General features: G+C 49.2%; 1 protein-coding gene and 1 long non-coding RNA gene across 2 annotated transcripts in view; one reads left to right on the forward strand and one right to left on the reverse strand.

Annotated features, from left to right (window-relative positions):
- SLC26A4 (solute carrier family 26 member 4) overlaps positions 1-27,109 on the reverse strand; it is a 161,125-nt gene that overhangs the window by 116,408 nt on the left and 17,608 nt on the right. The window contains exon 4 of the mRNA XM_085654118.1: positions 4,002-4,112. Coding sequence (XP_085510244.1) covers positions 4,002-4,112 — 111 coding nt within the window. The remainder of the gene's footprint in view (positions 1-4,001; positions 4,113-27,109) is intronic.
- Positions 20,994-27,109, forward strand: part of LOC146856098 (uncharacterized) — a 197,794-nt gene continuing 191,678 nt past the window's right edge. Inside the window, exon 1 of the long non-coding RNA XR_014981430.1 lies at positions 20,994-21,107. This is a non-coding gene — a long non-coding RNA (uncharacterized LOC146856098). The remainder of the gene's footprint in view (positions 21,108-27,109) is intronic.

Below are 27,109 nucleotides of genomic sequence, written 5' to 3' on the forward strand. Positions count from 1 at the left end.
GAGGAGCGAAACCCCCAGGTGGAGATGCCCGGAAATCCGTGGGCGCTGCCTGTGGCGTTGCGCTGCTACTCAATGCTCCAGGAGGAGCCGGGAGCAGAGGAGTGAAACCCCAGGTGGAGATGCCCGGAAATCCGTGGGCGCTGCCTGTGGCGTTGCGCTGCTACTCAATGCTCCAGGAGGAGCCGGGAGCAGAGGAGCGAAACCCCCAGGTGGAGATGCCCGGAAATCCGTGGGCGTTGTCTGTCTCTTAGCGCTCTCCCTCGATGGTCCGAGGTCACGTCTAAGTCGAAAGGGCTAAAGTCGGGCTGTTCCTGTCTCAATACTCACAGGCTGCCGAGCGAGGAACAAGAAGCAGTAGAGGCGTGGTCGGAGTCTCTCGTGGTCTGGAGTCCAAGCCGCTGAGGAGAACCATCCGCTCGAGTCTTCCGGTACCGAAGGCTTCAGAGAATCATCGGCACTGCTTCCCCGGAATTGGCCGCTTTTCAGCGTTTCCGGCAACGTGAACTGTCACGTGGGACGGGAACTACCGGGAGTTCTGGGGGATGTAGTTCTTGCGGTCGCCGAGTTGCTCGGCCGTAGTCCAGGGGTAGAGGAGATGCGTCACTCAGCGCCACCCGAGCGCGGATCGTGACAGCCATAATAATTACACTACTGAAACCAGATAAAGACCCCCTCCAATAGGACTCATATCGTCCACTCTCTCTGATAAACCTTGATGCAAAGATATTTGCAAAACTTTTGGCCACCAGACTGCAACCCCTATTATCACTAATTGTGAGACCGGATCAATCCGGATTCGTGCCGGGCAGATCTACCTCACACAACCTCAGAACACTATTTGACCTACTACATTACTTAGCGCCTCATGTCTCAGCCATAGCTGCGTTGTTGGATGCCACTAAGGCATTTTATTGTTTGGAATGGGGATTTTTGTTCCCTCTTCTTCTAGATACCGTACAGACATTACGTTGGACATGGGAAGGTATCTGAAAAAGAACGCATGCAGATCTATTATACACCCCCTCCATGCCTATTTTAAATAACCCAATGATCCCTCCACTAACAGATGCAAAGGCGTGTGAATGGGCCACCTTGCATGGTCTGACAAAGGCAGGAGACGTATATCATGTGGAGGTCTTCATCACAATAGACAAGATGTGCGACCCCTTGCCCCCAACGGCACTGAATATGTTGCTCTATTATCAATTACGGACATTTTGTAAAGACAAATTTCCTTCATATCCCGCCCCTTCCGCAAATAGTGCACCCACTTGAAAATCTATTAATCAATAACTCGGGCAAGAAATTAATATCGCAGATATATCGCACGACCCAGCGCTCGGCTCCAGTGGCAGCTCTGGCGGCCCGTAAACCGTGGGACGAAGACCATGGGGAGGTAATTACTGATGAACAATGGGATCAGAGTTGCAAAATACTTGAGAAACTGTCACCGAATTATCGCCTAAGACTAATCCATTTTAAATATTTACATCGCCTTTATCAAACACCCCCACAAATACATAGAATGGGATTACGCACAGATGACAATTGCTGGAGATGTGGGACCCCGCGGGCAACCTTTATACATATGGCCTGGCACTGTAGACCAATAGCAAACTATTGGAAATTAATATTACATCACATAAAAAATATTACAGGATGGGAAGTGCCCTGTACACCCCAGGCCATCTTATTGGGAATTATAACTACCATACCGCCAAAAGAGCGAAAACTGCCAGAAATGCTACTACTCATGGCAAAAAGACAAGTGTCCATACACTGGGGTGCAGCGACACCCCCTACAGCCAAAGAGTGGGTGGGGATTGTGACGTACTGTAAAACACACCTGGGTAACTACTGGGAACTCCTACTGCCCAGATCCAGGTCGGCAGACATTTGGGAGCCCTTCGTGGCGTGGCTTGGGACGGAGGCAGCAGATGATCTAAATTCAATGTTGTAAATCATGCATGGAGTATATCGAAATGTAGATATGCCTGAGGGCGGGGAGTGTGTGGGCCCACAAATCGATGCACAATTGGCGATGTGGGGTGGGACGGTGGGGTTTAATTAGATGGCATGCATTTAAATATATGGGACGTGATTGGCGGCTGGACTTTCAACTCCAAGCTGGACTATACATGGTATACAAACTGCTTTTGTAGATAACTATTTTTCATGACTTGTACTCGCTGTTATGAAGGAATAAAATAAAAAAGCTTAGCAAGAGCTACATATGTACATTTTGTAATGGTAAATAATTAATGTTCTAAATATATATAGATATATATATAGCATGTTTTAAAATCATATGTAGCACGTGTTCTGCAGTCATATATAAAGCTTTATCTATAGTTGTGTACATACATGTTCTAAAGTCATACATAGACAGGACACAAGTCAAGGGGACGGCCCTAACTAGAAGTTAGCCTCACACAAATTTTCTGAATTGGTCCTAGTGTAGGTTTAAGACACCGGGACACTTTCAGCAGCGCCTGCACGTTATTGGCTTTCATTGTGAGCAGCAACGTGCAGGCGGGGAGGGGACCTTCTTATTTTAAATTCCAACTGGCCCAAAACTAAGACCGAAGTAAAGGGGCCATCAGGCCTCCTTTGTTCGATTATTCTTGCTGGGAGCAGTCTGGAGCCTCACATCTAAATGCATTAGAGGGGAAACAAAGACACACACTTTCACTTCACAGGTACTTGAGAGAGGCATGCTTTAGACTTTGTTCAGTCCCTGTAGATAAGACATATGCATGCACTGTGAGAATGTCAGATGTGTTTGGTCTGCCTCAATATTTACAAAAATAACAATTTAAATACCACTATTTTCTTTTGTTTCTTTCATAGCGCTACTCATCCCAATGCTATGTGTCAGAGAGTCTAAACATTACACATTGACAATAAATCATATGTAAATCAATGTACAGGATGTGTTACATAAGAAAGTAAGGTTTACAAGGTGTAGGAGTCACATGTCCTTCATTACTCACTGTACTATATTAGGAGGATTACAATGTATGAACAGCAAGTAACAAAAGGATCTTTGTGTTAAAAGCAGTAACTTACTTACCTAGCTACAGAAAATAAAAATCTGTAATCTGCATGTTCAATTATGTGCTTTGCAGGAGACACATTTACCCTCTATGCTACTTTGATTCAAAACTGGGCTATACAAAACACAGATCTCACCAGCAAATGTGTTAATCTCAGAGTTATCTTGCCATCATTATTATTCCCTGAGATTTACTAGGCATACAAATATCTCTGCAGCAGGTGCCTTAACTCTATGAGATATTTTAAAATGCAGACTTTTTAACCAGCAGATTTACTTCCAATTTCGTTGTGGCAAAGTTTAAAAAAATTAAATGTATAAGTGGAGGCCCAGATTGTTTGTCGGGGTGGCGTCACTTTTTTGGCACAACCCTGACACAAAATCTCACTTGGTAAATCTTGTAGTGTTCCCAAATGTACTCATAAAAGAACTGCTAAGCATATGTCTTAGGTGTTAAGATCTGATGTCACTTCCTGTGATATCACTTCCTGTGCGGTCATGGATTGAGATTCCTCTTCCTGTCATGCCACGTGTGATATTACGTGCCATGATGTCATGCGCCAAGTCACTTGCATACTACCTAACTTGGTAAGTCCCCCTACTTCTGTTTTTTAGGATGAGTGCCCTGTATATAGAACATGTTTCAAAATCATAGCGTATGCTTTAAAGTACATGTAGAGCATGTTCTAAAGTCATATGCAGAACATTTTCCAAACTAATATATAGTATATGTTTCAAAGTTTTATATAAAGCATACTGTTAAGTCATACAGAGGGCATGTTGAAAATATTGGCGTGCGAAAGGATCAATTTAGTCAAATTTGCCTTTATAATTAAAGCACTGATGATCCTGTAACACGCAGAGTGCATACAAAGGTGGAATGCATTAAAGGACAACAAAGGCAAAAAGCACTAACTTCAAATGAAAAAAAAATATTCATACTTACCAGCAGAGAGGTGTTTTGATGTTCCGAGGATAAAATATGTCAAAAGTGGAAAGAATGAAGAATACAAGCCAAAACCCACAGGGACTGCGGCCAGCAAGGCAAACGCCAAACCTGAAGGCAAGCACAAGAATAATACTGTTTTAATACTATTTGGTTTTATGATCGCATAGAAACTATTTAAAAATCATATTGCATCTCTATACATTTCTAATACTTGGAAGTGATAAGACATTTAATTTTCACTATTTCAAGCCTCAAACATTAAGTGATATCCGAGAGCATGGAGTTGAGAAAACCACATTCTTTTTAGGTCTCGCCTAAGCCAGCGCACATGCGTTGCTCTGCGAGGCTTCTAGTAAGGACTTTCAACTCTGACCACACGCTCGCGCGTGTGCTTTTTTTTTCATCACTCGCTATTGGCCTTTGCGTGCGTCTTTCTAAGAAAGACAGCACGCAATTGGCCAAAGGTGGTGCATGTCCCGCCTTCTCTCTCCTCTGGCCTAGGGAGCTCGGTAGCGAGCAGCGGCCCCGTGCCTGCTGCATTCCTTAAATCTTTGCAGCGCACGCGCACCACTCACACCACTCTCGGGCTTGTTTATCTCCTGTGGTCTGGTTGCCTGAGATTGATTTTGCTTTTCCACTCGTCCGCTATCAGTGCTGAGCCTCCTCCTTGGCCGGCTTTTCCTCGTGTGCAGTGGGTTGGTAGGCCGGGGTATCAATCAGCTCAGGAACCCGGGCTCCTTTAATAAAAGATGACGCAGGGGACGCCGCTGCCGCTCACACACTCATCAGACAAGGGCTGGGAGGACCATTTCCACTTCCCACTTCCCACGCGCCCGTGCCCCACTGGTGGCGGGAAGAGCAGCGATGCATTGTTGCGAGGGCATGTAGTCCTTCCACTTCACTTACCGTCGTTCCCGACTTCCTCTAAAAGGGTCAGAGGGCACTGGAGACCAGAGAGGAGGAGGAGGAGTGGGGGATAGAAAGATGCATCGGGCTGCATTTTCATTTTCTACCCGAGACCTTTTCTGGAAAAAATGTATGCAGCTGCTGTTTCTGAGTTTTGCTAGCTGCCTTTTTTTGCACACCTGTCTTGTCAGGAACACATCTTGTTCTCGTGTCTGGGCTTTTCTGTTTTTTTTTTTTGGACTGCAGGCTAAGGCAGTCATACGAGATCAGACGCTATCGCATTGTACACAGATCTCTGCAGCAGAGGCTCTAAGGTGTCTAGTCCGCTGGCATAAGTTGCAGTCCTTCTTCCTTTTCTTTTGACTGTAGAAGGAGAGGAACAGAAGTAAAGATAAGCGGAGTCGGCAGCCAGGGGGGCATGGCGGGTGCATGATAGCACAGCCCACTCATTCTAACTGACCTGCAATCTCAGAAGCTGACCCCCTCTTCCCAACTCTCACCTCCTCCACCACCATCCTGGGGGTGATCTGAGATGTGGTCGCTCTCCAGCTCCTGCTTGTAAACAAAACTAACTTGAGCTTTCCAACAGTAATACCATCCTAGGTGTCTCCGTACTGAGTTAACATATGTAACAATTACCCAACTCCAGTGTACTCATTTCATTGCTTCGTAAGGATTAAAGGCAGAGTCTTCTTTGCAATATCAAGTTATAAATAGCTGCAAAGGGGTGCAGACCTCATATCAGACTCATTAATTTTATCAATGCTTGCTTAAATGAGGTAAATACCGCTACATCATTCTATGATACACAAAAAAAAGATTAAATATGCTTTGATGAACTGACAAGACTTTACTACCTTTTACTTAATAGAGACCTGGACGTAAGTGTAGTAAAGTTTCCTGAAATCAGGCTTCAATAGCAGAGATTCAAAATATAATTATTTACATATATTTCTTGAACCCTACTAACAGGGAATTTGTAACTTGCATAGATGTCACGTGTGTAGCATTAAGACATGAAACGCCCTGGAAATCCCAATGAACCATTTTCCCATTCATTTTTTAAAATATATCTTTATTGGCATTTGCAGTTAACAAACAAACCAACATCATAAATTCGTCTCAATGGTTATAACAACGGTAAGCAATGCTGCCGGTTACACGTGGGTATAGAAAAAAGAGAGAAAATAGAAGATAATCGTGGTGTTTGAATTGACATAACAATCCCTCCACCTCCCTCATGAACACTCACTACCCCAGAGCAATGGCTACTTTGTGTCCAGTGAGAGGGCATCACTGTACAGTAGTGCTTTAGAAAACGACACAAGTTGGGGAGTAGTAGGGTCGGAGCATGAGTGTTGCCAAGTCTGATCCAGCCTGTGGGGCTCTAGAATGGGAGAAGGGGTCAACTCCGGGGATTCCCGGGCAAGAAGTAGGGGTCAGGTGCCCTGTCAAGCTGGGTGTCTATGGTTAGCGGGATCCTCCTTGGCATGTTCCATGAAGTCTTAAGTAACAGTGTCCCAGGAAATTGCCAGGGAGCACTTTTGCAAGCCCGCCCTTCCTCCCTGCAAAGGGCTGTGCCCACCACCTGTGCCCACTTGATCATTTCCTCTCTTCATCATTCAACCGAGGGGGGCCAGTGCAACTTCCACTGCATTGTCACTGCCCTCTTGGTCATCAGCAATGCTAAGTCGATAAATCGTGTTGTGGCTTCTTTGGCTTTGGGCCGTGGGAACAGGCTCAGGAGTCAGTGCTGTGCCATGGATATCTTGAGCAGTTTGTGCAATATCCAATATCAGAAAGTCTCTGCGTCGGCTCAACACCCTATGATTCTGGGCAAATCACGTAATCTCCCCGTGCCTACCAAAAATGCATGTGTCCCTGTGTAATGTTAACTGGTGCTCATGTAAAGTGCACCAATACCTACAGGTCGAGTTAACGCTACATAAAACTGCAAAAACAAAAAGCCCCATACAACCAAGTAATCAAACGTCTGCTGAAAACATACAAGATTGGTTTGAATGGTAAAATGAGGCATGGTAACCGTGCCGTGGACTTTCAACCCTACAGTATGATGCAATACCACACCCTAACATATATCATAACATGCAGTACAATAAGCACCATGGGATACAATACCATACCATACTATACCATACAATACAATAACATAGTATATTATACAATACTATTTTGTACTATAGCTTACCTTACTGTAGAATACCTGATTGTACTGCACAGGCCAATATGCACCACTCTACTGCATACAATACCAAACAATACCATGTGGACCAATGCCATACTATACCATTCAATGCAGTAAAATTTCATATCCGTTACTTTTCCATACAATGTCATACCCTACTATTCAATAGCATAACATCGCACACCATGCTACCTTCAGCCAGACTGGACAACATGCCCTTCTCATATGGGCTCTTTTTTCAGGAGGAGCTCCTCTCATCAAGTCGTCCTATTCGTCAAATAGATATAGAGACCTACAGCTCAAACCAGATTTCCTTGTAGAGAACTTGCCCTGTCCTGAAGACCTCTGAACAAAGAGAAAGACCACACAAGGTGTCATAAACTGGGGCAAAGCAGAGAGAACACTCAGCTAGAGAATATGGTCAATATCACTATCCATTTGCAAGAGTGAATGTGTAAAGAAGCCATGGTTGTCTCCAGACCTTGGTTGTATAAAAATTATTATTTGTTTACAGACTCTGACCTGTCAAGAAGTCGCAAGTATCATCAGGCTTTGATTGTGTCAAAAAGTTGTGTCACTCCTCCGACAATGAATGTATCAAGAAGTAAAATCTATCTCAGACCCCGAGTGGATCCGGGTAGATATGGACAGAAGCTGTGTTTGTCTTCAGACCCTGAGGCTGTCAAGAAGTCATGTCTGTCTACAAACCCTGAGTATGATAAGAAGTAAACTTTTTCTGGAGCCTTACAGTGTCTCAGTCACGTAGAGGCTGCTCATGACTAGAGTATTTCTGTGCACAGGAGAGGCGTAGAAATCGTGTCTATCTCCATACTCTGAGTCCGTCTGACTACTTCAAAGATTGATAGAAGTCAAATATTTCTCCAGATCCTAAGTGAGTGAAGACATTGTGTCTGTTTAGCTGGGTCGGACTGGAAACCGAAAGCAGCGCTGTCAATTGTTGTCAGGCCCGCCCCATTAAGTTGCATAGCGAGCAAGCGCAGCAAGCGAGACTGATCACCAGGGGCGGTTCCTCCATTAGGGCGTTGGTGCGTTGCTCCTATTATTGTGAACAAACAAAAAACTTTTATTTTTAATTGTATTCATTCTGCCCGCTGCAGGCATCCTTTACCGCATGCTGGTTGCATAATCGAGGCTGCGGCAGATCCTAAGCCTGTGCAGGCTTGAGGGAGGTGGGGCTTGCTTAATATTATTGACAGTGACAGACACTCGTTAGAGCTAGCCAGGGCACCTGGGCCCAAGTGCCCATGTCGGGTTGGGCACTGCTTTTCTCCGGCAAACCCAACATGTGCACTAGAGGCATCCCAGAGTCTCTCCACCTTCGCATTAATGAGCTGGGGGTGACTCAAAGCCGCAGCTCCCGGTCTCAGTAATGAGCGTTGAGGTGGCCTGCCCTAGCCAATCCAGGCGCAGCTGTAACAGCAAGAGAAGCATCTGGATTGGCTTAAAGGCGCAGTGGTTTGATTTCCAGACACGACCTCTGCTCTGATACAGACTGTGTGCCCTTAATTGTGGCAGCGCTGTGTTGTCTTTCTCCCTCTCCCCTTTTCTGCACGAACAGAGACACGCGTTGTTGGTAGCTAGTTTTGCTACGGGTCCATAGCACGCATTTGATTTCAAAAGAGAATCTACAGCAGGTAAGTAACTCAAGGATGTTTTGTTTGCAATGCTGGAACTGCATGTTCCCCTTTATTTTGACCAGTATGATATTAGCCGACGTGCAGGTGCACAAGAGGGGCCATGCCCCAGGCTAGCGGCTAGAAGAAGGCTGAGAAGATGTGCAAGATCATGGCAGAGGGTGTGGGTCAGGCTAGCAGGCCCGGGAGACGCCATGCAGATCGGGCAGGCCTTTCTAACAGTGGGACGGGCATTTGTAACAGTGAAACAGGCTGTCTCTAGCAGTATCACTTCCCCATCGAAAAAGAGACTGGCACTATCTGTCAGTCTAATGCACTGTCTGGCAGTGAAACAGGCTCTCTCTGGCCGCCCCATGTTATCCGTGATAGTCTCACATCTTTGCTAGCACTGAAACTCTCTGGAAGCCGGTAGCCTTCTCTGATAGGGACAGGCCCTCTCTCACAGTCTCATGTTCTCCCTGACAGTCTCTTATCCTAGCTGGAGTTGAGATGGACCATCTCTCGCAGCTTCTCTTTCTCACTGCCACTGAGGTAGACCCTGTCTGCCTCATGCTTTCACTCTCAGCTCTACCTGCCTCAAGTTTCTCTGATCCGTGCATGAGGTTATCACCTAGATTGCAACAATATTTTTGGACCCCCCCCCCATTACCTACTCCTCTACAGATTCCCTCATCATTACTCTCCAACAGTGTCCTTCATCTCTCCATAGTCCCTCTCTCACATATATTTAATTTGTTTTATAGCACCTCTCATACCAGCGTAGGGTATTGGAGCGCTTTACATCACATGCACACACAGAGACAATGATCATACGTATGTGAATCAGTGTATATAAAATATTACACAAGAGAAAGATGACTACAAGGTGTAGGATTCAAATGTCATCAATACTTCATGCATTTTTTAAGAATGCTTGGTCCGGAGAAGCACAGACTCAGGGTTCAAAATGTAACTCAGCGGTTAGGGTTGGCTTTAATAATAATAAAGTTTTTCTACCACCACAAACCCTTTTTACTAACATTATGATAATGAAAGACTTGGAACAAACATCAGTTTCTAACCTGTACCATGCAGTTTGCATGTAGGTCTTTGATGGGCAGTTCATAGCTCACTGTGCTATATTACGATTGTAACTTTTGAACTGCAAGTAACAAAATGATCTCTATGACAAAAGCAGTAACTCACTGAGCTATCCACATAAAATACAGTTCTGTGATCTGGATGGTACACGTTCTTTGGAGCAGGCATGTTAATCCTCTGCACTACTATAGAGGAGTCAAAACTGCCACTAGACAAACCGCCAATCCCTCTCCTGTAGGAACAATAATTACCAGCGTTAACTTGATATTTTTATTGTTGCCTGAAAACTGCTGGATACTAAAGGAACTCTGTAACAGTTGATTTTAAACCCATAACAATTTACAGGGGGGCGTGGCCAAGAGCGTCAAGATGGCGGTCGCACCTTAGGAGTGCTCCGGACCCCTCCGTCATCCGCTCTGAAATCGTCTGCCATCAGAACCCTAGTGACCCCTAAAATCCTCGACCTGCTCACCTGGAAGTCCGGAGGGCCCCATTGCTGTGCTGCCTTGCGATCCTTGGGCGGCGGACACCCTTCAATCCCCGAGCCGCCTTGCGGCCTTTTCAAGATGGCGGCTGCCGCCACGGCTGTCGGCTCCTCGCCCAGCCTTGGTCTTTGACCGCGCTGCTGTGGAGTACTGAGCTACCCGGCCTCCTGTGGCGTCCGGCGTGACTGTTTACCTGCCTTCGCTGTTTGGTGCAGCCCGCCACCGGCATGGCAGTGGCTTGGGAGACTGCCCGCCCTGCTCCAACAAGCTCCCCCTGCCTCTCGGGAGCCCGGGCCTGCCTGGACCTGCTTTTGAGCCTGACTGACTGGCCTGGGGTGACACCGAGTCGTCTCTGCTGCCCCCCGGCGAGCTCATGGACCCGCTTTCCCGCTGGAAAGGCTGCCGCCTTGCTCCGGTGTGCTCCCGGAGGCCGGCCTGGCTGTCGGCCGGGCAGTGGGGGGGCGTCTGCCTGTGGCCCTGCCGACGACCCTGCTGCTGTTAGATGTAGCAGTGGGGCCGCGGAGACTTTCTAGGGCCTTGGCCGTGCAGTGACTGCGGTCTGTTGGCGGACCCCCCCCTTCAACGCTGGCGGTTGTGAGGTGAGGAGGTGGACGGGTGGCTGCGGGGGTGTGGGCCTCTGAGAGGGGAATCGGCCATCTGTCGGGCGGCGGGGGAGGAAGCGTGCAAACCTCTGGGGTTGTCCCATGCCCTGCCTCGGCCTCTTCCCCCCCTCCTTCCCACCCTCTGGGTTCCTCGACTGCCACCTCGGGCAGGGGTGCTTGATCTGCTGGCGAGGGCCCGCGGCCGACCCTACAGATCTGCTCTCTTCCCGTGCTTGGGGGAGGGCCCGGCGCTGACCCGGCCTGCCTGGGCCCACTCTCCTGACCCGGCGCACCCACCTGGAGCGACGAAACTAGGCTGCTGCAGCTGCCAGGGGCTTTGAATCGGCCGCACAGCTCGGGCGGCGTGGGATCCTGGTTGCGGGTCCCACCACTGGCTCCTGTCCCCGCGACGTCCTGTTCACACCCTGGTGGCTGACCTTTGCCCCCTACTCTGCCGGTCCGTAGGCCGTTGCCACCCCCTTCCACCACCCTCTGCGAACCGATGAGCCTGGCATTGTTCTGTGGCCCACTGGCGCCCCGTAGAGACTGATCGGACTGGCACGAGGCGGCGAGGTCTCGCTGCGCCCTGGGCCCCCCCTCCTTTTTCCATCCTCTACCCTTGCCTCCCGGCTGGCTGGGCTGCCCTCGGGACCCATACCTCATCTCCGCCTTACCCGTGGGTCACCATGGCCCGCGATAAGATACCCAAGACCCCTGCTACCCAGACTAAGATAGATCGGTTTGCCACCGCTGAGGATGGGGCTGCCGGTGGTCCTCCAGGCGCGGGTGCCCCCGCCGCGCCCGACCTCTCTGCCATCCTTCAGGAGATCCAGGCGTCACAATCCTCGGTTGAGGGCAAGATTGCTGAGGTCCGGGTGGACATGACCCTGATCCGACAGCACCTCCGCAACGCTAACACCCAGATTAAGGAAGCGGAGTCCCGCGTGTCTGTGGTTGAGGACGACGTCCAGAAGCTTAAACTCCAGGTGAGCCGACTCCAGTCGCAAACGCAGGAACTCCACCGGCGGGCTGAAGATGCTGAAAACCGCGCCCGCCGCAACATCCTTTGCTTGGTTGGATTTTCTGAGGGCGTGGAACAGAGTTGGGCAGCAGACTTTGTGGAGCCCTGGATACGCTCCTGGATGCCCAAAGGCGCTCTCTCCCCCTGGTTCATGATCGAGAGGGCACACAGATCGCTCGCCCCTCGGCCACAACCGGGGGCCCCCCAAGACCAATCATCCTGCGAATCCTCAACTTTAGGGACAGGGACGCTATCCTGGCCGAATCCCGGAAGAAACAATCTCTCAAGCATGAAAACCTGACGATAATGGTTTTTCCTGACTACACCCAGGAAGTCCAGACTCAACGCCGTTCCTTTGGTGAGGACAAGCAAAAGCTGCGCTTGCTTAACATTCAATACAGGCTCCTCTTCCCGGCACGGCTGCGAGTGGTTTTTCAGGACAAATCCATCTTCTTCGAGACCCCTGAGGAGGCATGGACATGGGCAACAGAAGAACGTCCGCTGCGGCTGCCCCCCCAAACTCACGTTTTGCCTACTGCCATAGGGGGCTCCCGGCGGGACATGCCGGTGTTTCGCCCATGCTGCAGACGCTCCGGGAGGCACAGAGGCCAACGGCGGGCGCGCTCTGCTTCTCTCGATGGGCCCCTCACAGGGCCACATGCCTGGGCCATCAAGGGAGACCTCCCCTGCAGGGCAGCGCTCTGGCTCCTTGGGCCGTTCTGGCCCCGGCTCAGCTTCGCCTCCACCATCCTTGATAGACCTTCCGGACACTGATCTTTCCCGCAGCCCGACACTTCCCATCGGGCCAGCCTGAACCCATCATAATGATGTCGGCCTTTCTTTTGATGTTTTGGTTCCTGGCTGATGTTGGCCGAGACCAGCTACCCACCTGGTCACTAATTGTTCACTGTAGGTTACAAGACAAGAACATCCTGCTATGAGGAGGGGTCCTCCACGACTTTCCCCATTTCCAAGCGTTTAAGCTTGGTGTGCTAGTTCCCTGTTTACTGTTTGGGCGACAGATGCTCCCGTTCCTGAAGTGTGGGGTGGGGTGTTGGGAGGGGTTGGAGCTCTGGCTCCCGTTTGACTTGTTCTTTAGGTTTTCGGTTTTCTGCACCGCCTCTGTTCCATTGCACCTGGATGACCACATCCCATGCACCGCTACGCTACCGTATCCACGGGCTCCGGGCACTACCACACTTTCATTATCCCAGCTATGCCGCCCAGCAGCCCGACTCCCACCATGGCCTCCTCCTGCCCGGCGATACTAGCGCACTCTCATCGCTCCATATAATGTCCTGGAATGTCAATGGCCTGCTGGACAAGATCAAATGTGCAGCCGTCCTGCGATATGCCCAGCGTCAGGGGGTGGACATACTTCGGCTTCAGGAAACTCATCTATTGGGCCACCGATGTCCTTTCCTTGCCCGCTATGGCTATGGCAAGGTCTGGCATTCTGGGTTTCGTAGGGGGTCCAGAGGGGTGGCTATTCTGGCGCATCGTACTCTTCCCCTAGTGGCGCGTAAAGTGACACATGACCCTCAGGGCTGCTTCATCCTTTTAGAGGGGACCCTTGGGGACCGCCCGCTTAGTCTGCTGTCTGTCTACTCCCCTCCTGCTTTGTTGGGCCCCACACTTCGTGGACTCACCCCACTGATCGCGGCATTGCCCCTGGGACTGACCGTGGTGAGGGGGGGTGACTTCAATGCCACTATGGATCCTGGCCTAGATACTGCGTCTCCTCCCTCCATCTCCAGGACTGCCCAATCCGGTCTTCTCTCCTCATGGGCTGCTAACCTGGGTCTCTGGGACGCTTGGAGACTGTGGTACCCGACTGCAAGGCAATACACCTATACTTCTGCCTCTCATCACACCCACGCATGTCTAGATTACACTTTCCTGCCGGTCCAGGATTGCCGAGCGCTCCAGGCAATCTCTATCCTCCCGAGGGGCCTGTCGGACCACTCCCCAGTGTTATTCCATGTTATGCTATGTTATGTTATGTTATTATTTTCTTATATAGCGCACAGATGCCGCAGCCAAGAGGCGTCCCGGCGCTCAAGGAGAAGGAACACACAACACAACAATGAAAACCAGAACACTAACTATACAGAGGAGAATAAATGGGTTTTTAATTGTTTCCTAAACTGAAACAAATCGTGGATGGAACGAAGTGAGGCAGGTAAAGAGTTCCATAATGTAGCCGCCATCACCGAAAAGGAACGTCCACCCATTCTCGTCTTTTTAAAACGAGGAACAATGGCCAGATTGGACCCTGCAGATCGAAGAGCTCTTGAGGGGACATAATGGAGAATGGTCTGGGAGAGAATAGGGGGGGGAGGCCAAATTGAGAATTTTGAAAGTAAGGCACATAGCCTTGAACTTAATTCTATGGCCTACTGGGAGCCAATGGAGGTCATGGATAGTGCTGCGAGCAGAAACGAATTTAGGGAGGCCTACCAGCATCCTGGCCGCCGCATTTTGTACCCGCTGAAGGCGGGCAAGCTCAGCTTGATTAACACCCAGAAACAAGGAACTGGCATAGTCCAATCTGGTCAGCACCAGAGCTTAAACTATGATTTGCCTGGTGTCTGCGTCAAAAAATTTGAAAATAGGCCGTAGGCATTGTAGAGCACCAAAACAAGTTCCCGCAACACGCTTGATGTGGGGAATAAAAGACAGTTGATCGTCAAGCCATATGCCCAAATTTCTAACTTCGGCGACTGGAGTAGGGATAGGACCCAATTCTGGAGGCCACCATTGGTCTCCCCAGAGCTCACTGTCTCTACCAAAAAGAATAACCTCCGTCTTGGTGGCGTTGAGTTGTAGGCGATTGTTCGCCATCCAACCGGCGCCTGAAAGGTGGGGGCGTTCATATTAGAATCGCCATTAAGTGATACCGCCAGCTGTGTATCATCGGCGTATGACACTATTGTGAGACCAAAGCTAGCAGCTACCTGCGCCAGTGGTGCAACATACAAATTAAAAAGGGTGGGGCTGAGGGCCGAACCCTGTGGAACTCCCTGCAGAATGGGGCGTGGGGCAGAGATGTAAGGAGGAGTAGAAACTTTAAAGGTTCGACCCGTAAGAAATGATCGAAACCAGTCGAGTGCTTGTTCTCCAACTCCTGCCTCCACGAGGCGGTGTAAGAGGATGTGGTGGGAGACCGTGTCGAAAGCGGCACTTAGATCCAATAGGATCAGTGCCGCCGTCTGACCTTGGTCTAGTATTTTCCTAATATGTTCCACCACCGCCAAGAGAGCGGTCTCTGTACTGTGACCGGCTCGAAACCCATTCTGGGAGTTATCTAGTATGTTTGCTTCTTGCAGGTGAAGGGATAATATCCTATTGGCATGAGCTTCGGCTAATTTAGCCGTCCAAGGAAGGAGGGAGATAGGTCGGTAGTGCTCTGATTTGGAAGGATCAAGAGAAGGTTTTTTTAGAATTGGTATGATAGTGGCCTGCTTCCAGGCGGTGGGAACACTACCAGTACTAAAAGAAAGATCAATTAAACTCTGCATCGCCGGGTAACAACAGTCGGCGAAGTCACGAAATTGCGTGGGTCTCATAGGGTCATCTGGGGAACCTGATTTAACTTTGATCGTCAAATTTAGGAACTCCTCTTGGGTAGGACCTGGAATGGCTAATAAGGATTTAGAAGTCAGAGGGACACTGTTAATTTCACTGACAAAAGGCATAACGAACGACCTGTATATGGCCTCCACTTTTTCAACGAAAAACGAGGCCAGTTCTTCGCAATGTGTCATAGAGGCAATAAACGTAGAGGCGGCTCTTTTGTTGGTGAGGTCCTTGCACACCCTAAAAATGGTCTTAGCAGGGTTGGTACTGTTTTTTATTTCCTGTGAGTAAAAAGCAGCCCTGGCTAAACATATGGCCCTATGATACCTCCTGATGCAAGATCTATAGGCTGCTTTAAGATCAGTATCATAGTTTTTGCGCCAAGCGCGTTCTGCTTTTTTACAGGATACTTTCAGTACCCTAAGAGATTCGTCATACCAGGGACTGGGGGAGCCGGATTTAGCCTTGCTCAACCTAGCTGGTATAAGGGTATCCAGAGACTGGACAAGCCACTTACAAAAATCGTCATAACCACGAGAAACTTCCTGAAAAGGTTGAGGTTGGTGCTGCAGCAACAGGTGGTGAAAGTGCTTTAGATTTAAGTTTCTCCAAGGACGCTTAAGAGTCTTAGATAAGTTGTTATTGGCTACAGGGATGTTAGTAGCAATATGTGTTTCGATCAGATAGTGATCAGTCCAGGCCATAGGCTTGGGCTGGAGCACTTCAATATTAGAGGTGATGTTTGTCAGAAAAGGATCCAACAGGTGTCCACCGATATGAGTCGGGAATTTGACCAGTTGGACTAATTGAAATGCCTCAAGATCCGATAGCAAGCTTTGGACTGGGTTGGAAAGTGGTGCTTCCATATGGAGGTTCAGATCACCAACAACCGTAAAATTATTGGTTTTCAGAACTAAAGAAGAAACCACATCCGGAAGGCTAACTCGAAAAGCTCCTTCCCCCATCCTCCCGACCACTTTGGCGACTCAACGCCTGGTTCCTCCAAGACGAGAAGTTTAAGGACTGCATAGGTGCCTAACTCCGCACATATTTCACCACCAACCAAGGCTCGGTATCCTCCTCCAGCACCCTCTGGGAGGCTGGTAAGGCCACCATTCGGGGGGTTCGCCTAAGGCCAACTGAAACTCACCCGTGCGGCACATGACTCCCGGATCATGCTTCTGGAAACTCAAGCCGCCCTGCTCGAGGCGATGAGCCCCGAGGATAGATCTGATGTCCAGGAAAGGCCACTGCCAAGCTTCTCTGGCGTTCATCTGTGGCCCGAGTGTATGGTTGGGGAGACAAGAATGGGAGGCTCCTCTACCGCCTCACCACCTACCCCATGGCCAACCGTATCATTCCAGAAATGGCTGACGCAAACAGCAGGCTTCACCACGCTCCGTTAGCAGTGGCCCACTGCTTCGCCACCTACTACGCTACCCTCTATTCGGTGCGGTCGCCTGGTCTTTCTCTCTCTGAGCTCCTCCGATGGGAAGAGTTACCCCTTCTGCGCCTCAGCGGTTCCGATGCGGCTGCATTGGATCTTCCGCTTACCCCTACGGAGGTGTCTGATGACATCTCGCGCCATGCGGCGGGTAGGACTTCTGGGCCGGACGGGCTCCCCCAGGAGTTTTATTCGTCCTACCGTGATACCTTGGTTCCACCTCTCATAGCGATGTACAATGAAGCGGTGGAGTGCGGCTCTTTCCGGCTGGAGACGGACCTCGCCGCCATTGTAGTGATCCCTAAGTCCCAGCCCCCCTCGCAATGCTGTTCAGACTACCGTCCCATTTCGCTCATCAATACAGAGCTCAAGATCTTCGCTTCCGTATTGGCCAATCGCATACGGCCGCATCTAGCCCAGCTTGTCCACCAGGACCAATGCGGCTTCATGCCTCTCCGAGGGACTAGACACTGTCTTAGACGCCTTCATCTTGCCCTTGCGAACCGACACCTGCTGACCCCATACTTGTCCCTTCTCCTTATTGACTTTGAGAAGGCTTTTGATTCCGTTGATTGGAGCTACTTAGATGCGGTGCTGGACCAGATGGGTTTTGGCACTACTTTCCGCAACTTGGTAAGAACACTCTATCACCGTCCCTGGGCACAGGTCCTCGTCAATGGAGCTCTTTCTCGCCCCTTCCCCATTAGACGGGGTATGCGGCAGGGTTGCCCCCTCTACACGATACTTTTTGCTCTGGCGATGGAACCACTTGCTTGCCTTGTCTGCTGTGACCACTCCCTGACTGGCTGGAGGTGGCCCGGCCTAGCGGAGGATAAAATCGCACTATACATGGATGATGTGCTGCTGTTTCTGGCTGACCCGGCCCAATCGGGACCCCGAAGCCTCCGAGCACTGGCTATCTTCGAGTGCGTTTCCGGCCTTCGGCTCAACCCGGCTAAGTCCGCCCTTGTGCCCTTGCACCCATCGCGCGAGTGCTTTGACTGGCAGTCGGCGAATCCCCTTCGGCGGCTGTCCTTCAAGTACTTGGGGATTTGGGTCTCCCTTCTCCCCGACCTCGCGTGGGAGCTCAATGTCACCCCGCTGGTTAAGAGGGTCCGCGCTGACCTCCTTAAATGGCGCAAGTTACCTCTGAACCCTCTGGGCAGAATAGCCCTATACAAAACGATGATCCTACCCCGTTTTTAGGTCTCGGCTGCGAAGGCTGCGCTTGCGCAGTCTCGCTCCGAGATTTAATGACTTGGAGAAGAGGGGCTTGAACCCGCCCCTCTTCTCCCCTGTTCTCCATTGGCTGGCCTCTTGAATGCTGGCCAGCCATTGGAGAAGAGGCCAGTCATTCCAAACAGGCCCCGTCCTTTTCGGATCGGGGGGCGTGTTTTTTGCAAGAAGTCTCAAGGAGGAGACAACAGCAAAACACGCCCCCGAATCCGAAAACGACGCTGCCTTTCTCCGAGGCATTTCTGCTCTGCCTCGGAGAAAGGCGGTGGTGTGTTTGTTAGCAGGATGTCTCCTACCGCTACACCTCTCGCACTGCCCCCTCGTATGTAGATTCCCCCTTGTTTCAGAATGTCACCAAGATGTCGTTAGGACAGCTGGAAACTTACATTTCTTATATTCCTGAGACAAATAAATACGTCTCTTCCATGTATTTCCCCAATTCCTCATCCCGTTGTATTATCTCAACTACGACATCTGCGCATTAGATTCCGATGTTTACAGCGAAAGTGCGAATGGCACACATGTCTCGCATTTGCCAGAGTTTGAGGTATTGGCTGCTTGTTTGTGTTAAGGTAATACACTTGACACCGGTGGTCCTGTGGCTGTCCAGGTGTAAATCAAACTACACGTGGTGCACTGCTGTGGGAAGATATAAAGTAAACGCGTTGTAACATCTCTTTTGTTGTGTTCTCCCTCTTACGAAATGCTACACGAAACATCAACGACATTATAGACATCAAGATTGACCCGCTCTTAATATTATTCAAAAGGATTTCTATTACGTATTAACGCCAGGCTGCGTGGCGACCATCTTTCGAACGGAATCAATCCCTATGGAAATCAAACAAAGACAAAATGGCAACCTTAAAATGACGGCTCAAATTCTCTTGCAATTTTAGCAGCCATGCATACAAAAGTGTTTTGGGATTAAAGAACCAAAAAGCCCCAAGATAAAAAGAATTCTATAATACAAAGCGATCGCATTAGGTGATCCCGTCTATTTCAATAGAAAAAAAATAAACGAAAGCGAAGCACATTTTCAATTTTATATTTCTTCTAGGTGAAAGTAAACGGTCTATATACATTTCGGTATGTGCAAATTCCCGAGACCATCGCAAACACCCTGACTCCCCTGCTCAATAAAATCATCTCCCAAGGAGAATTTCTAAAAAACTGGAAAATGGCCTGCATTAGACCTATCCTCAAGAAAGAATCCCTTGATCCTTTTGAACCCAAACACTACCGGCCCATTTCCTGCCTGCCCCTACCTTCAAAAATCTTGGAAAAAGCTATAAATCAGCAAATAATGTGTCATGTGGAGGAAAAAAAGCTACTCGATCCGTCTCAACACGGCTTCAGACCCCTACACTCCACAGAATCAGCCCTCATTATGGCCACTGAAAAAATTCGCAAAACCATGGATGAAGGTGGGCGATCGGCCCTGATACTTTTAGACCTCACAGCGGCCTTCGACACTGTGAATCACGCCGTCCTATTAAAAAGACTCACGTCACTCGGCTTCACCGGTTCCGCACTGGCCCTTATTGCCTCCTTCCTAACCAATCGTACTAATCAACTGGTCTGGAATGGATTGCAATCCGCTGAATTCTCTCTTCCGGGCGGAGTCCCCCAAGGCTCAGCACTGTCTCCAACCCTTTTTAACCTTTACGTCACTCCCCTAGCTGCCCTGATCAGATCCCACGGCCTACAACTGGTGTCTTACGCCGACGACACACAAATTATAGTGTCCATCTCCCAATCTATCGACGCCACTGCAGAAAGATTCAGGAACTGCCTCTCTCAGGTTAAGAACTGGATGTGCAACAACTTCCTAAGACTGAATACGGATAAAACCGAAGTCATCGAGTTCGGCCATAAAACTTCCATCTGGAACGACCTATGGTGGCCCCCCGAAGCAGGAACTTGCCCTCTTCCCGTAGACAAGGTCAGAAACCTTGGCTTCCTATTTGACAAAGAACTCTCCTGCAAAGCCCAGGTGAACCAGGTGACCTCAGCCTGCTTTCATAACATCAAGCTGATCAGGAAAGTTCTTCCCTACATCCCAGACACCCTTAGGAAAACGGTAATGGGAGCCCTGGTCTTATCCCGTATTGACTACTGTAACTCCCTCTATTTGGGAGCAGGAGAAAAACAGCTGTCTAAACTTCAGGCAATCCAAAACGCGGCAGCCAGAGCCCTACTAAACATTCCCAGACGCCACCCCACATCCAAGGCTATTCGAGAGCTACATTGGCTCCCAGTCAGGCGCCGCATCCATTTCAAAGCTCTCTGCCTGGTCCACAGATCTCTCCACGGCATGGGACCCGACGACTTCAATAACCTACTGCCCCGATACATCCCCCCGCGCGTACTGAGGTCATCCACCCTTGACCTCGTCTGTCAACCCAGAATAAATAAAGCCCGGTGGGGGGGAAAGTCCTTCTCATACCAAGCGGCAAAAATCTGGAACTCGCTACCCCCAGCTCTTCGTGCCCAAAAATCTAAAACGCCCTTCAGAAAAGATCTAAAAACCTGGCTCTTTGTCTAGATCACCCTGCTCCTCTGCCTCTCTCTTTTCTGGATCTGTTAGCGCCAAGACGCCGCGGCATTTGTGCGCTCTACAAATACTTCAGTCAGTCAGTCAGTCATACAAACTAATTAATATTATATTGCTAACATAGGAAATGTTGTTGAAACGTATTCTTTTGGACCAGCAAATTAAAAACATACTCCAAGATGGCCGCTGCAGTGACGAAATCGCTCACTGTGGGGTTTGCAGCTTCTTTACCGTGAGTCTGGTTGCTTTACGCCGCAGTTGAGGGAACCAGCCTTCAGAGTTGCAGACGTCCGACAGGCGTTTGCGGTGCCAGTGATGGGTCGGGAGTCTAGGTGAGTTAGCCCTTCACTGTTTTCCGTGCGGGGAATCTGACAGAGTACACTGGGGCTCAAGACGGCCCGCACCGTAGCGAAAGCTTTCCACTTATATGCTATTGACTCTGGGTCTGGTGGCGTAGTGTTTGCCGTGTACAAACACATAGCAGATATGTGCGGGTATTATTTAACTTATCAATGTTAGCCTTTACGGTGCACGACAACAAAAATCGTTTTTGGTAAAACTATATTCTTTAAGCTTAGTATAGTGCACACGAGGATTGTCCGGCTGAGCTACCAATTCGGGAACTTTTGGTAATTGTTGGTCTTTAATTCTCGTCAGTCTGCTGGGCGAACACACCTGATAACGATGTGTTACATCACGGCCCTGTACTATGTGCGGGTATTATTTAACTTATCAACGTTAGCCTTTACGGTGCACGACAACAAAAATCGTTTTTTGTCAAACTATATTCTTTAAGCTTAGTATAGTGCACACGAGGATTGTCCGGCTGAGCTACCAATTCGGGAACTTTTGGTAATTGTTGGTCTTTAATTCTCGTCAGTCTGCTGGGCAAACACACCGGATAACGATTTGTTACATCACGGCCCTGTACTAAGCTACATGATCTCCTTACACTGAGCTCTTTATGGTAATACTAGTGCATGCTGCAGAGCACATTAAGACACGATTTATAATGTACACCCACTGCTGCCAAATAGTATTCTAAGACTAATACTGAGCCATCTCTCTTTACCACCAAATGTCTTATGCGCACGTACAGAGTTGTTGTCTTAGTTGAACCCAATGTTTCTGGCTGATTTACGGTGGAGAGAGATGGTTTGAGTTCCCAAGGCCAAGCGGGTAACATATTATCGGATTGATGGCCTGAAAACAGTACCTTGGCCCTGTCTCCGTTGAGCTTGAAGCAGTTTATCACTTGTTTCTGATCGTCAGTGTTGAAAATAATGACTTGTGTGATATCTGCATAACGCTCCTAGCGGTAAAGCCCCTGGTTCGGATGGGGGCCCTTTGGACCTATTTAAGAGCAACTTGGACCCTTGAGCTCCTCTTGTAGCCAGTGGCTTCAATCAAGTAAGTGCCCGGCAGGATGTTTTACTACGCTGTACGTGCCGGACGGAAGCCTGGGGTGTACCAAAACTGGTCAGAAGGGTATAATGTCAGGGCTTCACTTTTACTTACAAATTATAAGTAAATCATATTGAATGTATGTTAACGACGCAGTAAAATTAACACCTTACATTCCAACAGACCGATTCAAACGGGGGATTCGCGATTTTTGAAGTCCAAATGACTTTTACTTTAGCTGTCATCCGTCTAAAATTGCTTCTGCTTTAATGGAAGTCAATGGGGAATATATATACCTCTTCCCAGTTTTAAAATGGCACATATGCAACACCTGATACTCATCAATGTATAACATTAAAAAGAGTGGTCTGTTTTGGGAAAAATTGCACTGTATCGACTCTTGGAACTTGCTAGGGACAACCAATTTTTTTTTAAAAATGTGTTTGAAACACAAAAAAGTGATACAAGTTCACCACACGCGGGGAATTTCCTAAAGCTGCCCCAACGAGCTAGAACAAGCATTTACAATGCAACGGTCTCGGCATTGTTAAAGTTAGAGCTATTGGCATTGCTCATGACAATGCCGTTTCTTTAAATGTTTTAAAAACAAAAACATAAACAAAAATAATGTCATGAGCAATGCCAATAGCTCTAATTTTACCAATGCCGAGACCATTGCATTGTAAATGCTTGTTTATACATGCTCCAGAACACTCATCTCTCCTTTGCTAGGTCTTGGTTCCGGGACATGGACGGTTTGGCCACTAAGTTCCTCTGGGGGGGCCGGAGACCCATACTGGCCCTGGCCCACTGTCGAATCCCACCGTTTGACGGAGGTCTCGGAATGACGAACCTCTACCTCTATTATTTAGCAACGCGTCTCCTTACGATCCACGACTGGTTTAACGGCGACTGGTCCGACCCGGCGTACCGCTTGGAACTTCATGCTATGGGCTTCTCCTCTATCCGGGGGATGCTTTACGGAGCCGTTGTTCCTCGGGCCCTCCCTGAGGTCACACGTGGAGTATTTCTAGCTTGGCGTGCATCCCTACGTCATACTCACTGGGCAGGGAGACTGACTCAATACACTCCCTTGTGGTGTGGCACCAGGCTCCGTGAAGTCGCCTCCTTGCCAGGGTACCAACAATGGGATCTCATCGGGGTAACCTTGTTGGGCGACGTCTGGAGCGGTACTCATATACGATCCTTTCAGGATTTACAGGCTAGACACTCCCTCCATCCCTCTCAATTTTTCCGATACCTGCAGTTCCGCCACGCCCTACACTCTCACATACCAGATGGCACTTCCTTACCTGAATATAACCCACCTGAGTCGCAAGTCATGACCAGCGACTTGGGGAAGGGTGGGATCTCTCGGATCTACTGCTCACTCACCAATAATACCCCCAACTCCCTTTCCCTACTCCGAGACAAATGGGAGGGCTGGCTCGGGGCTCTGGAGGACGCAGATTGGAGGGACACTCTGATGGCCCCTAGAACGATTGCAGTTTCAGCGAGGCTCCGACTGGTCCAAGTTTACTTCTTGCATGCCGCCTATCTTACACCCCTGCATCTTCACCGTGCAGGGCTTCGGCCTGATGCCCACTGCCCCCGCCGCTGCTCCCACCCCCACGCCGACTTCTACCATATGGTGTGGTTGTGTCCTGAGATACAGGGGTATTGGGAATCTTTAACACATGACCTGACGGAGGTCCTGGGCTGGGAGGTGCCTCTTGATCCCATACATATTCTGCTGGGCATCACCGATGGAATGGATGGCTCCAGGGCTGAGAAGCTCTTCCTTAATACGGCGTTGGCGGTCGCCAAAAGGGACATTGCTGCTCACTGACTGGAAACTACCGCGCCCACTCTAGGGCGATGGCGCAGAGGGGTGAACTGGTGTGCTGCGCAGGAGCGGCCTCTTTATGTCGCCAGGGGATGCCCTAAGAAATATCGCCGCATGTGGGGCAAATGGGTTGGTGTAATAGAAGACTGATGTGGAGTGGTCTGCTCGTCAGGTGCACGTGGATACGTCATTATTGGTTTTCTTTGTATAGCCTTGATGTCTCTGAGATGTGTTGTCTCCCTCTTTCGACAGTGTGTACTGTAGCTCTGAATAGTGCTGTTGGTTGTTACATGCAAAATTCAATAAAATTGATTGTAAAAAAAAACAATATACAAAACACAGTGCCCCCCATCTCTGCGATAAACCCTCCCCCAGTAACAAAATCATCCCCCAGAAACAAAACCATCCCCCACCATTCCAGCCTCCCGAGAAAATGCCCGATGCCCGGTTCGGCCAGTCCAGCCTTGCTGTTTAGATAGTCCAAGGACTTTAGAAGCAGTGCTTGTCTCTACACCACAAGTGTGTCTACGCACAGGAGAGGTGGAAAGAATCTGTGCCTATCCGCAGTCTCAGACCCCAAGAGTGCCAAGAAGTCCTTTTACTCTGCAGACCACGAGTGTGTGGAGGTACTGGTTCAGTAGAAAGAAAGTGTCACTCTCTCCAGAACCCACATTTATTTGCCTACTGTAACCGTGGAAAGAACTCATACAATGGACTGGAGGGTCACAATCTCATGGTTAAAATATCGACCTTCAAAAATATCAACTCCACATTATAGGCAACCAGATAGAGTTGGTGTTTAGAATCATATAGTAAATCTGCACTTCTGTACATATACTTCCCCTGACAATATAGTGGGTTTTGATACTTTGCAGTTTGATATTTTTAACCTAAGTATATGTTGTTTTCCACCATGCACAATCTTCATGCAACATCTCCAGACAGGAAGTCTCCAATAGGACATCTAGGAATGGTGGACATCACAGCATTGGAGAGGGCAAGTAGCTCCCTTTTGACTTACAGGCTAGCTGCCTGTCACTGGAGCCTGCTGTTTGGGGAGAAGCCGTGCCTGCACTGCTGGGGAGGACTTCAACTCCCACACTTCTCTGCTGTCACATACGCGCTTAAAAGCGCGCCGCGACCATGCACATGTTATAGCTGCCTGTCACTGGAGCCTGCTGTTTGGAGAGCAGCCGTGCCTGCACCGCTGGGGAGGACTTCAACTCCCACACTCCTCTGCTGTCACATTCACGCTTAAAAGAGCGCCGCGACCACGCACATCTTGTAGCCACCTGTCACTGGAGCCTGCTGTTTGGGGAGAAGCTGTGCCTGCACCGCTGGGTAGGACTTCAACGCCCACACTCCTCTGCTGTCACATACGCGCTTAAAAGCGCGTTGCGACCTTGCACATCTTGTAGCCGCCTGTCACTGGAGGCTGCTGTTTGGGGAGAAGCCGTGCCTGCACCGCTGGGGAGAACTTAAGCTCCCACACTCCTCTGCTGTCATATTCTCGCTTAAAAGTGTGCCACGACCACGCACATCCTGTAGCTGCCTGTCACTGGAGCCTGCTGTTTGGTGAAAAGCTGTGCCTGCACCCCTGGGGAGGACTTCAACTCCCACACTCCTCTGAACACCATTGTGCCAACTCCTGACACGGGTGTCTAAAGATCAACAACATCTCAGCACGGGGGGCCTCAAGGAAAATGGGTAAGCGCAAAGCTACAGCGCATGCAACAGGGGGGGAGATCGTCAACACCCTAGACTGTTTTCTGGCGAAAGCCGCAAGTGTGCTATCGAAAGAAATTGAGGTTACTAAGCGATGACTCTCATTGGAGGAAGGAAGGCAATCTGGCCATTTGTTGCAACCCACCTTACTTTCCCAGTTAACAGCATCAGAGGGCGAAGGTCAGTGTCTCACATCCAGTGAACCTGTGCCCACGACCGTACCAGTATCGCCCAATGCATTGCCCCATTCGGCTCCCTCTGTATCCCTGGTGTCGAATGACTCAACAGTAGAGCCTATCGTTAAAAGGAAAAAGCCAGGAGGAATACAACCCGGAGGGAACAAGAAACCTGGAGGGAACAAGAAACTGACGCCGACACTGGGACCACAAAGAGCGCGAAGAGCGAATAAACTGGTTAACAGCCTTGGGACTGCAGTGCCACCAAACGTAGGAGAGAACTTGGGGGGGCTCCGATGAGGACAATTTTTTTAAATTGGAAAAAAAAGTTCATGGCTTGTTGGAGCCTCTATATAGTAAACTGGGAAGGATTGAGGAAAAATTAGATCTCCTCATTAAAAAGGTCTCAAATGGTAATAGTGAGGAGAGGGTGGTTTCACCTCCTTTATCTGATCTAACCCAAGGAGCGTCAGCAAGCTTGGTAGGAAGTGATCAGGAGGAGACAATCACAATAACTCACACCACACTCACAAGACAAACACTGCCACAAAACACCTCCTACCATAACCCTAGTCACACACAGACTAAATCTACTATACTGGAGGTACACGCAACTAGTAGCATTCAATGCACTAATATTATCCATATAGAGGGTGGAGCGAGACCCCAGGACCATTGTAATCCAAAAGGACCCATCGAAAGATTTGCGGGTAAATCAGCCTATAGCTTAGAGCCCCCCCCCAACAGCCCTTAAAGAGTTGCACATTTTAGATCTTCCCCCGGAAGCCATTCCTTATGTTTTGGTCTTGGTTGACGTGCCTTCATTAAGCAGGGGGCAGAGGGAGTCTACATCCCAGCTAATGGCTAAAGTTCTTTTCTGGTTTAGCTCTCAAGCTAAAGGGCCAGGTCTATGGGGATCTAGATTGCATGCCCACATCATCATGGCCAGAAGGGTATCCTGGGTGGGGCCTTTTCCCAAAGTTGCAAGCGGGTATTGTGTGGTGGTGAATTTTAATAATCAGTACGTGGCAAGAAAGTTACTGATAGCCTGTAATAATTCCCCCTCTTTTAATTCTAAGATCACCGTATAGACCGATCTCACGACCCACCCCACGACCCACATTTCGTCAGCACCAACAGATAAATGATTGGAAAGTGCTAAATCAACCCTTAGCCCCTCCAA

Source organism: Triturus cristatus, chromosome 4_1 (assembly GCF_964204655.1).
Source record: "Triturus cristatus chromosome 4_1, aTriCri1.1, whole genome shotgun sequence".
Lineage (NCBI taxonomy): Eukaryota > Metazoa > Chordata > Amphibia > Caudata > Salamandridae > Triturus > Triturus cristatus.